The 13372-nt window shown below is 43.2% G+C and overlaps 1 protein-coding gene across 1 annotated transcript in view; it reads right to left on the reverse strand.

Moving 5' to 3' along the window:
- Hbs1l (HBS1 like translational GTPase) overlaps positions 1-13372 on the reverse strand; it is a 79163-nt gene that overhangs the window by 24585 nt on the left and 41206 nt on the right. Inside the window, exons 6-11 of the mRNA XM_032894922.1 lie at positions 8767-9032; positions 8194-8359; positions 5684-5801; positions 3584-3730; positions 2119-2193; positions 67-184 (exon numbers count right to left, since the gene is read on the reverse strand). Coding sequence (XP_032750813.1) covers positions 67-184; positions 2119-2193; positions 3584-3730; positions 5684-5801; positions 8194-8359; positions 8767-9032 — 890 coding nt within the window. The remainder of the gene's footprint in view (positions 1-66; positions 185-2118; positions 2194-3583; positions 3731-5683; positions 5802-8193; positions 8360-8766; positions 9033-13372) is intronic.

The following is a 13372-nucleotide window of genomic DNA, read 5'->3' on the forward strand; positions in this document are numbered from 1 at the left end:
TGAAGAACTCTAGATAATAAATATTGCGTCTACAGCACATTAACAGAGTGGTCGCAGCATACATACCAATCTGCTCCAATAAGCAGAGCCCTTTGTACCACTTCGTGAGGTCACTGGACTGTGACCTTGAAGTTAAATTCTCGCCACTCAGACCGCTGGTTGGGATAAAAGCTACATCACTCTCCTGTGAGAAGACAGAGGACAGATTTAGTCACAACAGCAAACACTGCAAAGACCCAGCAGCTCAAACCTGCAAAATGAACAGCAGACTGAAGACCTCTGCACAATCTATAGTTCTCTGAAATCACATGTAACACAGGTAAGTACATGCACATGCACAGAGCTTCAATGAAGTCATACCACTTGGGGCGATAACTCTCTCAGGAGACACAGGCCGTCTGACAAAAGCTCCAGTACTAGATATGAGAAACCTCCTCTCAAAGTCCTTGTAAGGGAAAAGTCCAAGAGATCCCCAAAACAACACACAGTACTTCTGTTGCCCCTGGTTGTCTCCCGGAAGTTGCAAATGTGACCCTTTGCTAAAGACACCACACATTTTAAACACAAGACCAAGTGGAATTGAGCTGGATTGTCCTGAAAGCCTCCTCCCTGAGGACTAACAAGCTACCAAGGGAGGGACACATCAACAACAGTCCTTCCCAGGTGACGCCTCTGACCCACAGCAACAAGCAGCCGGGAAGAGAGCCCCAAAGGTGCAACAGCAGCACGTGTGTCCTGGCAGCAACCGACGGCTGTATGGCCTCACTCAGCCAGCTTACCCGGAGAGAAACCACGCCCAGCACTGGAAAACCGTGGAGTCATGGACTTAGAGGAGAAATGACCTCTGCCACTTACTAAACTGGTCTATTTCCTAAGAGCGTTCTAAGTATTTATGGTTTGATTTAGAGCTAAGTGTAGCTTCTCATCCCTCACCCTAGAAGCTTCTCGCTGATGCAAACAGAGCCCAGGACAGAAACTCACAACTGATGAAAGTGCAGAGGACAGTCAATTATGGTCAGCTACCTCCAACAGACACTGACGGGACATGAGGGAAGAGAGGGACAAAGACCTTAAGTCAGAGCCAGATGCCACCTTCGACAGGCAGGACAGATGGCCAACCCTCCCACCCCACCCCAGGTCATGGGAATGGGAGAGCTGGCCCTGTCCCCTTGCTAGCTCCGGCCCTAGGCAGCACAGTAGACCGGCCCCAGTGGCATGAGCGTGTGTGAGCTAGTCCCACGGGCACAAAAGCAACAGAGCTGGCCCTGCCCCTTGCTGGCTGCAGCACTTGGTGAGAATGCTGAAGCCTTCAAAGGACCCGGGCAATGACAGATACATTAACAGGGACGGGAGGCGATGCTTGGGGTGCTGAGGGCTACCCTGACAAGAGCATGCAGCTGAGTGATGCTGAGAAGAGGACTAGTCTTCCCCAAGGGTGAGCCTCCTAGTGGATTAACCAATACCAAATGATCAGCCCTGGTATCCTACACATGGAAGCAGCACCTCAGAGACCCCGCAGGCTGAACTCACATATCTATATACACAGTCGTCAAAACAACAGCAGTCCAAGAAAAAGAGGCCATGAATATGAGAACAAGCAAAAGGAGTGTGTGATGGTTTGCATAGGTTGGCCCAGGGAGTGGCACTATTAGAGGTGTGGCCTTGTTGGAGGAAGTGTGTCACTGTGGGGTGGGCTTGGAGACCTTCCTCCTAGCTGCCTGAAGATGCTCAGTCTGTCCCTGGCTTCCTTCAGATGAAGATGTAGAACTCAGCTCCTCCTGCACCATGCCTGCCTGGATGCTGCCATGCTCCCGCCTTGATGATAATGGACTGAACCTCTGAACCTGTAAGCCAGCCCCAATTAAATGTTGTCCTTATAAAAGTGGACTTGGTCATGGTGTCTGTTCACAACAATAAGACCCTAATTAAGACAGAGTGGTTATGGAGAAGCTGGAAGGGACAGAGGATGAGGACATGACATAATTACGTTTTAACGTTAAAAACTATAATAACTTTAAAAATTAAAAGACTAAAGAAGAATATTAATATATTAGCTTTTTTCTACTATAAGTAAAATGATATAGAAAAATAAACTAATTTTATTTAAAATTATCATACCTTAAAACCTGCTTGCTTGAGAAAGTGCCCAAGTTTTCCAGTAATCTCTTGAAATCTTTCTTGTTGCCAATTTACCTGATAAAGATCCAATTTACACACAGAATTATACTTGAGAAGACATAGTCAGAATTTCCACAGTAAAATGTACATAGTCAAAATTATATCAAATATAAATTAAAATTAAAACTCAGGGAAAAAAAACTTTACCACTAATGTGGTAAGCTGCTCTGTTCCTAGACTAGGAAGCCAACGGAGAACCCCTCACAGTTAGAGCCCACTAGCCATGCTAAAGGTGACTTGGAACTCGGTGAGGAGAGGGCAGTTTGTTCGGTTGTGCTGCGACCACACACTGGACCACAGTAAGGGCACCGACACGCACCTCAGCCCCACAGTAAGCGAGCATGTAACACCAGCTCTAGGCAAAGGGCAGAGCCTAGGTCTACGTACAGCCGTGTCTACAGCGTATGCACACATGCACACGGTAAAAGGGGAAATGTATGAGCATAGAGTCTACATACAGTCTTAGGCAACGGCTCCAATATGAGCGTTTTCCAAAAAGTTTCTCCATTTTCTCTACATTTGAAATATTTCATGCAAAAATTATAGAGAAAATTTAAAGCTACAGATGTAATAATAAACTACAGAGGAACCAACAGAGAATATTGGTGAATATTTATCAGATGCTAGGGTGAAGAAATATGTAAATGTAAAATTAAGTAGAATGCCTATTTGTATATGACCATATAACCAAAACGGATAACGAGTAAACTATACAAAGAATTGCCAGGAAAATACACTTAAATATTGTTACTGTTCACAAAACAATGTTTGAATATGTTATATTAATAACATAGGCTAATATAAAGCCACTAATTTTTTTTTTTACCCAAGTAAGCATGCATAAAAGTACTGCCAACTTTTTGGAAAGGATCATATATCGTAATCCACTGACTGTGATGGAGAGGAAAAATAGAAAAAATTCATTTCTATAAAAATAAAACTGGTCAATGTACAACGAAATGGCTATTATACTTTCATTTTACAGTGGTGCATATTATTTTATAACTGAGATGTTTTAAGTTCTAAAAAGCCATTTCAAAATAAGATATTCCTGCTTTAAAATTACTATTACCATGTTCAGTTAACCAGTAGATAGCAAATTTATTTTTCTTGATATGGTAACTAGACTAATAGAGTAGTTCCATCTGTGGGCCTCTATGTGGGCTGAACAGAATCTATTTTAAAATGACTTAGGTTTGTTTATTTTGTGTGCATGAATATTTTGTCTCACGTATGTACGTGCACCACATGAGTGTCTGGTGCTTGCAGAAGCCAGGAGACAGCGTGGAATCTCTGGAACTGCGGTTCCGAATGGCTGTGAGCCCCCTGAAAGCACAAGTGCTCTACCCCTGCGCCATCTCTCCTGCTCCCAGCATCCCCTCACCAACACTCAGCCCGTCAGTACCTGATCCATCTTATTGACAGCCACAGCAAGCTGCGTCACTCCAAGAGATCGGACCAAAAGGCCATGCTCTCGGGTCTGCCCTCCCGTCTCAAATCCAGCTTCAAATTCTCCCCTGCTGGCATCAACAACCAAGACTGCGACGTCGGCCTGAGGAAGAAGAATCACAGCTAGAAGTGAGGCCATGCCTCCTTCAAAGGCCAGCTCACACAGTTCACAGCGTGGTCAGACTTAAGGCAGCCACACAGAGCACACAGCAGCGCACATGAAGAATACCACGGCAGGTTACAAGTCTCAATGATGGTTATGACAGAGGACTGGAAGCTGCTCAGCAGGTAGAAGTACTTCCTGCACAGCCTGAGTAGATGGGTTCAGTCTCCTGGACCCACATGGCGGCAGGCGAGAACGGACTTCCAGGAGCTGCTCCATATGAGTGTTGTCACTCGGAAACAGCCACACTGATACCACATAAACAAGCCTGATAAAAAGCCTGTCCATGATAGTAAACGCCTGGCTACAGGCGGAGGGAACGGTAAAAGTCAAACAAAGTTGGCCAATATTCTCACAGGTCATTTTTCTCAAAACAGACTATTAGTTAAGATAAAATTCACAGATTTTTCTCAAGAAATGAAAACAGGCAAAATTTAAATTTATTAATGACCCCCACTTTGAAAAAAATATCAAAGCGCATATTCCCAGACCCTACTTTTAGATGTCACAGGTGATCTAAGAGACACAATGATTTCTCAGATGTTGCTGGAGGACATAACCTCCAGAAGGACATTTTGAAAGTAACCATCAAGAGTCCTAAGTTATGCATATATTACTTTCTATCAATTCCACATTTTGGAATTTATCTTACAAAAACAGTTACGATACAAAACTGTCAGAATGTTATCTATAGTGAGAAAAAGTGTGACACAAATCACCAAAGGTCACACATTCGTCTGCTGCAGCTACTAACAGAGATCCTGGTAACACAAGCGTCTCACATTTCTCCTTTCATCCTCAAATCCACAAAACACAAGAAAAAGGCAGCTCTGGCTGGGCACGATCGCTGAAGGCCTCAGGCCCCTGAGCCTTGGGCTGACCATTCTTTATGGGATTCTACTCCATCTTGAGGAAATGATTTACAAAAGTTTGCAAAAGACTCTGCAGCACAGCTGTTCTTCCAAATCCATTTTTAATCAACGTTTTCTGTCAATACCCTGTCTGGATATGTCCAAAGGATGCCATTCATTCTCCCATATACAGTCTTAGCGGTATAACTGCCCTCGGAGACACCTGGGTAATGGGACTGAATGCCTTGTCTCCCTCCAGAACCATCTGAGACTGCTGAGACTGTCTCTCCAAGGGCTGCTGATGACCACTCATGACTTTACGTGCTCTGGGCTCTCGATCCTGAGTCCACCACTCTGTTTTAGCTGTTTGACAGTTTTTGTTGTTTTCTGTCCTGTCTGGTTTATAGAGCATTTTACAAAGTTTAATCATGTAATCCTTACCATACATAAAGGGAGATAAAATGGTGATAAAATAGAACATTCCGTACAGAACGTCATCGTGTGGATTACAGTTGCACCCCTAAGCTTGGCGTGGTAGTACCGACACCTGCACTCGCAGCACGTGGGAGTAAAACGAAGACAGTTTGCGGCCATGTGGTGAATGAGAACTCGGCTGCTTAGAAACTCTAGGTGAGTTTGAACTCACTGCAAGTTCCAGTCTCAAAAACCCCAGTCAACAACAAAAGTGGTCTTCAGGTACTGGGGGGGACAGCTCACATGGCTTTCTTCTTTTATTCTTACTTGACTCAAATACTCTTTCAGCTTCGTTCTACTTTAAAGTGTTTGCTATCATGCCAGACTTTAATTTTAGCAGTGAGGGAAAAAAGGAGGGAAAAGGGGCAAGAAATCCACACTTGTGCCATCATTTTAACACCTAACACACTCCTGCCTGATGAGTCCACAGCTGTCACATCAGGATCCTCAGACAAGTAAGCGGGGTCTAACTACTCCATTTTAAAACATTTTATGAGTTTAAAGCCTAGAATTGCAAGCTGGGTGGGTTTCAAGGACTGACGACACAGTCAGCTGAAGTAGCAGGTACCTGGGCTGCTCCTGTGATCATGTTTGGAATGAAATCCTTATGGCCTGGAGCATCCATTAAGGTAACAACTTTGGTTGTGGTTTCAAACTTCGTCATGCCAACATCCATTGTTACTCCCCTTGAACAAAACACAGAGGTTAAAGCCTACTGTATAAGTACATAACCACTGCTGTGGGCTACATCTCTTAGTAGTAGGCTAAGTGGCAACCTAAATCCGTCACAATAACGAATCAGTTTGGGATGGAAATATCAGCTATAACTCAACATCCCTGTATGCTTTGAAACAAGGTCGCATAGACAGTAAGCTCTATCAAAATGATAGGGATTTCCCATTCCCTTAATGTTTGTAAGAAACTATAATTTATGAACAAAGAAAGCTATATACACATATCTCTAGATGAGAGAAATAAATACTACACATGAAGAAAAGATAACAAATGGTTACTTTCAAGAATTGGCTTTTCTAAAGTTCCATTGTGCTTCACTAATTATAGAAAGAAACACATAAAACTTTCCCTTGCAAAGCTGGTCAACAGTTACAATTTGAAAAAAAGGGGTATGACAGATAACCAATTTTAAATTTCATTCCATCCTTCTTAGAGACCAAGTCAGGACCTCTTTTCAGTCAAAACAAGGATTCCAATGATAAGAACTCCCTAGGAATAGCTACAAGAGCCTAAGTCATGTGACCTTGAAAATTTAAAAGGAGAAACAGGTAGACCACAGGTTTGCTCTAGTGGTTCTCAACTTATGGGTGGTGACCCCCACAGGGGTTAAATATCAGATATTTACATTAGGAATAATTAACAGTAGCAAAATAACTTCATAGCTGGGGGTCACCACAACACGAGGAAGTAAGGGGTCACGGTGTTAGGAAGGTTGACAACTCCTGCTCTAGACCATTCAAATGAAGAAACTCGGCCTGCCTTTAAGGAGCAACAGTGCTACCACCACGACCGTCAACTAAGTTTGCCAAGGCAGTCAGGAAAGTAGGTTCCTTAGTCGAGCCATTTGAGCTTGCCACAGTGATGCCCAATCCTGCTTAATGTTCTCCAACACCCAGTGGCCACAGGCAACTTTACAACACTTAGGGGTCAAGACTTATTCTCAGCTCCTCCCTGAAGTGTTTGATCCAGTGCAGTGCTGACTCAGCACTTGTCTGTATTGAACCTTTTGTATCCTTCTGTGAGGATACGAAAATGTCTCCCAGTCTATTAACATCTATTCTTCAACATAGATTTGCCAGTATTTAACATTTCAAATATATTTAAAGAACACAAAAATACCATTCTGTAGTATACTGTGGAGTGAGCTATAAGCTTGTAACTTGTTCAAGCTGTCTACAGAAGTCTAAATTCTATGGTGGTGAAAAAGACAGACCAGCGACCACAGTATCACCACAATCAGCAGGTGTTAAGCTGGAAGCTCAAACACGTGGCATTGAGGAACTGGTGCATTTAGCTCGCTAGCAGCTCAACTCACAGAAGTAAGTAAATTTGCCTATGCCCTTACAGCTTAGACCACATTCTTCTCAGTCTATTAATCTCCACCATCAGGCTACACGAAGAAAATAAAAGCTGTATATTTGATAGTCTGTTTGTTATCCATGTGGGAATTACTTTGGGCTCCACTGTTTCTCTGTGAACTCACAGGTTAAGCTTTTGTGTGAGGGTAGAAAGCAGGTTCACAATAATATACAGAGAAAAAGATATGTAAGGGAGAAATACCATGGTGATGCAAATACCCAGCTACCAGAAGCACTAAAGACTCGTGCAGCCTGCCTTAGAGAACCAGCTTACATATAACAGAGACAAGGACTGCAAACCCAGGTGCACTCTCTAATCATAATCAGATTAAAGACTTGAGAGATGTTCTGGCCTGTTAACTTACGACTTTGACTTAGTCATTCTGTTTCTGCCATACCACCTTATGTAGATAGACCTTGCTTCTGAGAGCCTTAAATTACACGCTTATACTTTAAAATACCTCTTCATCCTTCTGCTAGAATCCACCCAAATCAGCACTAAGTCCTGAGAGACGCAGAAGGAACAACTGACAAGATAGTTCAGTCATCTCTTTCTGGGCTGTGTCTCGGGACAATGGAATTGGGAAGGTCGCAGTCTGTACCCGCTGGGCAGCAGACAGTTTACCCTTTGCTGCTCCTTTATAACCTGGTGCAAGACTGAGTCAGATCCAACTTTAACTCAAAGTCCACACAGCAGGATATGCTGAGGGAGCAACAACGGCCCACTCCGCTCACAGCGAGACCAACTCCGAGACCCCTCCCTCGAAGCCACCACTGCTTGTCTGGCCATGCTGTCCTTGTCTGGTTAGGGACAAGTATTCTCTTAATCTTCTCACAGAATAACGCATGCCCAGTGTACAATCAAAAGGATTTTTAAGTCTCCTCTGCTGATGCATTTTAGCTGTTTCACATATCAACATACATTGCAACTTATTTTAAAGGACTCTATCATTTCAAACTGAAAATTTTGAAATATAGCGACTACCTTTCCCTTTCTTCTCCAGTTTCATCCAAGACCCATGCATATGCAAATGAAGCCTTGCCAGCCTTTTTAGATTCTTGCTCATACTTATGCATAGTTCTTTTGTTTACATTACCCAGAAGATAAAGCATATGGCCCATCAGAGTACTTTTCCCAGCATCAACATGACCTAAGGAAAATTGATTCAGGATTAATACTAGGTACATTTCAGATGTGGTTCACATTGAGGCATTGCAACACTAATTCAATAGCTTGTGTCAATATTTAGCGTAATAAATAACAATTTTTATCAAGGTTAAACACACAAATGGGGGAGGGGGTAAGGACTGCGCATTGTTTTAAGGAGGGCAAGTTTTCCCACTTTTTGGGAAATGCACCCCATTTTAAAAATGTTCACCAAATGAATCTGCCACAAGCCAAGTCTGATGATGCCCTCCTTGGTAACGTGGGACCACTTCACCCCGGGTGACGAGAATGCATTATGATGCAATGCCTCTCTGCTTTAAGTCTATGCTGCCCCCAGAGGCTGTGGGCCTCCTCACATGCGCCTGCTGACCCGGCAGAGCAAGGGCGTACCAATGACCACGAGGTTGAGGAGCTGCTTCCCGCCCTGCCGCTTCTCCAACCCCGCTTTCACGTCTATCCGCTGCCTCAGCTTGCCAGACTTCCTCCCTGCTGTCGGAGTGCAGCCCAGCTCCTCTGACGTCGGGAGGGAGGCAGGGTGGGCGGTGGCTTTCGGAGTGCCGGTCTCAGGGACATTAGGAGAGGCGATGCTCACATCATCACCAGGAGGCCCTCTGTAAGGAGCACGCACATTGTGTCCATTTTCCTCAGAAGTTAAGCTGCAGAAAGTAGATCAGAAAAACTGTGAGAAAGCCATTGAGATGCTGCCCAGCTGAAGCAGAGGGTAGCGGTCTCTTCGCATCCCTTTACATTTTGGGTCTCGCCTGTCTGTCAAGCTAGAAAGGAAAAGGACCAAAGGCAATCCACGCAATGAAGACTTGGAATCCTAGGTGCCTACTGAACATGACGACGAGCCAGGAGTGGTGTGCACTGTCGCAAAGCTCCTGCACCCGATGAGGTAAACGCTGCTGTTTTAAACTTTCAAGTGTCTCTAAGATCTGAAAATGTCCACTCTTAGCCCAGGCTTATACCCACAGCTAACACTGAAAGAATAAATTGGTAACAATATTTCACTTTTTCATATCACTTTATGATCTTAATTAACTTGATTTCTTATTTCTAAATGACCTTTCCAAAAGTGAGTCCATCCATTTAGAAATCTAAAGGATTCATCTTGACTTGGGCACTTACCACTAACTAATTCTTACCAGACTGAGTATAGAGTATTTGTCCTGCATTCGACGTCTGAATCGCTTCTCCTAGCCTGTGTTTAGAGGTATAGATAGTTACAGTTCTCAGTGCTAATAAACTGTGCTCCAAGCAGTGAGCTACCTCTTACACATGCACTTTATGTTCTCTCATCCAGTCAGAATCAGGAATGTATATGTGTGATGTTAGGGCCAGGCCTGGGTATATAATGCAATGGTACAGCCAAAAACAAATTTCTGGATCAACTGGGCTTCCAAGAAAATTCAATACATTATGAATGAGATTCCTTAAATTCTTGGTAACCTTTTTTTTTTTCACATTTGTGTGTGTGTGTGTGTGTGTGTGTGTGTGTGTGTGTGTGTGTGTGTGTGTGTGTGTAGGTCAGAGAACACCTAAAGGGTGGTGTTGGTTACTGGGAATTATAGGCAGCGAGGCTTATTAGGAGCAAACAGTGTTACCTTCTCCCTAGGCCATCTTCATGGTTTTAGGTTCTATACTTTTGAGAAAGTATAAATGTTATATGCTTTTCTCTGCTGCATTTACTTGGAGTTGTTCTGAGACAGAATCTGTTCAGTCCCATGCTGACCTGACACTGACACAGTCAGTCTGTCCAGAGCATATGGAGACTGCCTCCTCCTCTGAAACACTGGCGTCGATGAGGTGCGCCTGCTCCCTCTGGCCTCACACCTGACTTAATATGGAAAGTAATTTGCTCACTTAAAAGTCACAAAAAGATTGAACTCAAGTTAAACAACCTATATGGTTTAAATTTTTCATGTTCCATTTTTCAAGAAACACTTGTCCAGTATTTTTTGTGTGTCCACATCTGTCTGTCTATGTTCTGAAGGTAGTCTAATCATGCAGCCAAAGCTGGTCTAAATCCAGGATCCCCTGCTACGACCTCTAGAATATTAGGACTGCAACTGTGTAGAATGCCTGGCTTCAGTAGAATATACTGTCAGCTGTCTGTCTACCAAAAGCACTCCAATAAACTAGCTCTTTGTTAGACGATATTTCAAACCGTTTGACCTGAGGAGATTCTGTCAATCAGAAACACTATATTATATTGTTTTTATTATCTAAAAGCCAGAAGGAGAAAAAGGAGGAGGAGGAAGAGAAGAAGAGGAGGAAGAGGAGGAAGAGGATGAGGAAAAGGAGGAAGAGGAAGAGGACGAGGTGGAAGAGGAAGAGGAGGAGGAGGAGGAGGAAGAGGACGACAACAACAACAAGAATACAGTGTATGTTTTGATTAACTGGTACACAAATGTTCAACCACTCTCAAAGGCTGGGACCCCAGTGTCTAGACATAGTGCCGAGACATGAAACTTGAAAGCATGCATCTACTAGAATAGTCTAAGACAGAGCGTTAGGACATGGTGGCACATGCGATCTCAAGCCCTACAGAGAAACGAGTTGTCAATGTTAGAGCTATGGACCATGACAGTGAATAGAGACCTTAGCATAGGTGGTCATTTAAAGGCTACTTGTTTCAGCCTGTGCTTTTCTTACTCTGTGCTTTCCTTATAGACAGCATTAGGAGTCAAGCCTCACACAGCTGAAATCAATGTGAGAGCCTCCTTGTCTATGGTTGGTTGTTCTGTTTTGGAGTCTGACCTAGGCAGGCCAAGACTTTATCCAGAGTGAGTCCTACAAAGTAGCCCACATGTCTCCATCTTCTATTGGACATTTCATACTCTAATGACTTTTCCCACTGGGCCTTGTCAAAATGATGCCTCAAGACTTAAAAAAAAAGGGGGGGGGGAGCTTTACTACATTTGGGAATGTATTTTAAATCCTCTGTGTTCCCAAGGATCCTATTATTGCCTATGGTGGGCATGAGCACACCATCTTCATGACGCATCTAACGAGCACTGTGGGAGCTCCCAGCCAGTGTCTGGGTCTCATACGAGCTGTCCGTGGACACAGCTTCTGCGGTCACTGTGTACTGAACCCCACCCTTGTCCTTCTGCCCACTGTCTCACAGGCACTCTGCGTACTCCCAATACAATGCACTACTTAAAGCTCATCTGCGAGCGGTTAAGGCTTCAGATACTCTCCACATCATGACTGTGGTCCCCTTAACATAAGAGTTGTGTGTTGTATTTGGTCAATAAAAGTCCCCCTAGCTGGACACAATGGTGCACACCTTTAATCCCAGCACTCAGGGTAGAGGCAGGTGGACCTTTGTGAATTCATGGCCAGCTTGGTATATGTAGTGAGTTCCACACCCTGTTTCAAACAAAACAAAACAAAACAAGAGACTTCCACAACAGAATTAAGTAGAACTCAACACATTAAGGATAAAAAGGGTATTCGTGTTAATTCAACTCTATGAGAGAAAAGGACAACTTTTAAAATTGAATCAGAACTTAAAATTATCTGACTATTTAAAGTCACATGACAAAGATTATCTCGCCCATCATTAACCTAATCTGTACTGGAGGAATTCTGTCTCCTAGACCTGAGTTATTCTCATGCTCAACTTGAAATCAAGTGAATAAAGTCTCACTTTTAAATCCAAACTCTGAACTGGGAGACCATTAAACAAGAGGACATAGATCCCTATTACCACAGGTTTTTATATAACAAGTTAAGTTCTGAGACCGAACTTCATATGGCTAAAAGCGAAATCCATCTGTGTGCACCTGCTGGTTATCAGTCTGTCCTACGATGGCTCCTGACATCTAATGACTTTTTCCTTCTATGCTTTGATAAATGAAGCACACATACCTTATAAGTAGCACTTTTTATTTGTATGCTCTTTTATAACAGACTCGTATAGCCTAGGCTGGCCCAGACCTCTGTGTAGCCAAGGATGACCCTGAACTCCTGGTCCTCCAGTTTCTACCTCCCAAGTGTTATCTAACAGCAGGTTCATGCCACAAGCCCAGCAAAAGTGGTTATTTAGAGAATAAAAATTGTGAACAACTTTAAAGAGGTTAAATATTTTATAAATTGAGATACACATAATTCATTTCCCTTCTCTACTAAAAACTACTAGAAAAATTCTAGAGATTGATTTTAAAAGAACAGGTATTACCTAGAAGAAGGAGAAAGAGGAGGAAGAGGAAGAGGAGGAGGAAGAGGAGGAAGAAGAGGAGGAGGAGGAGAACAACAACAGCAAAAAGAATACAGTATATGTTTTGATTAACTTGTACTTGTAGATATCCCAAATTCTAGGAGTTTTGAATTACATGAGTGACTGATACAATGAACCATTTTATTTGACAAGAGACATAGCTTATGGTGTACAAAGTGCTTGCTGTATAAACTCGAGGGCCTGAGTTCAGATCCCCAGCACTGAGGTAAAAGCTAGGCATGGTGATCCATTAGTAATCTTGCTGCTGGGACGCAGCACTCCACCCCATGGCTCACTAACAGCAGTCTCGTCTCCACAGAGACAGCAACTGAGAGCACGCACAGCTCTTCAGAGGACCCGAGTCCACTTCCCAGCATCAACCAGGGCAGCGTCCTCCAGCTTCGTCTCCTGACCTCCACAGGCACATCTGTGTGCACACAACCCACACAGGCACATTTACACAAAGTTAAAAAAATGTAAATCTTTATAATAAAAATAGGTGAGGAGTAAGCAAAGAAGGCAGCCATCTAATCTCTGGCCGTATGTTTACACTGGTGAGTGCACATACACAAACACACACTACACAGACACACAAGTACGTACACATACTACATCCATACACAAAACTTTGCAAGCACACACAAGCATTCTTATACTTACTACATCTACACACACAAATGTGCAAACACACAAACAGTTGTACAAAAACTTCAAGGCAGTATTTTTACTTTATTTTTAATTTTTTTCCTTTAATGTACGGGCACATTTATG

Source organism: Rattus rattus, chromosome 2, assembly GCF_011064425.1.
Source record: "Rattus rattus isolate New Zealand chromosome 2, Rrattus_CSIRO_v1, whole genome shotgun sequence".
Lineage (NCBI taxonomy): Eukaryota > Metazoa > Chordata > Mammalia > Rodentia > Muridae > Rattus > Rattus rattus.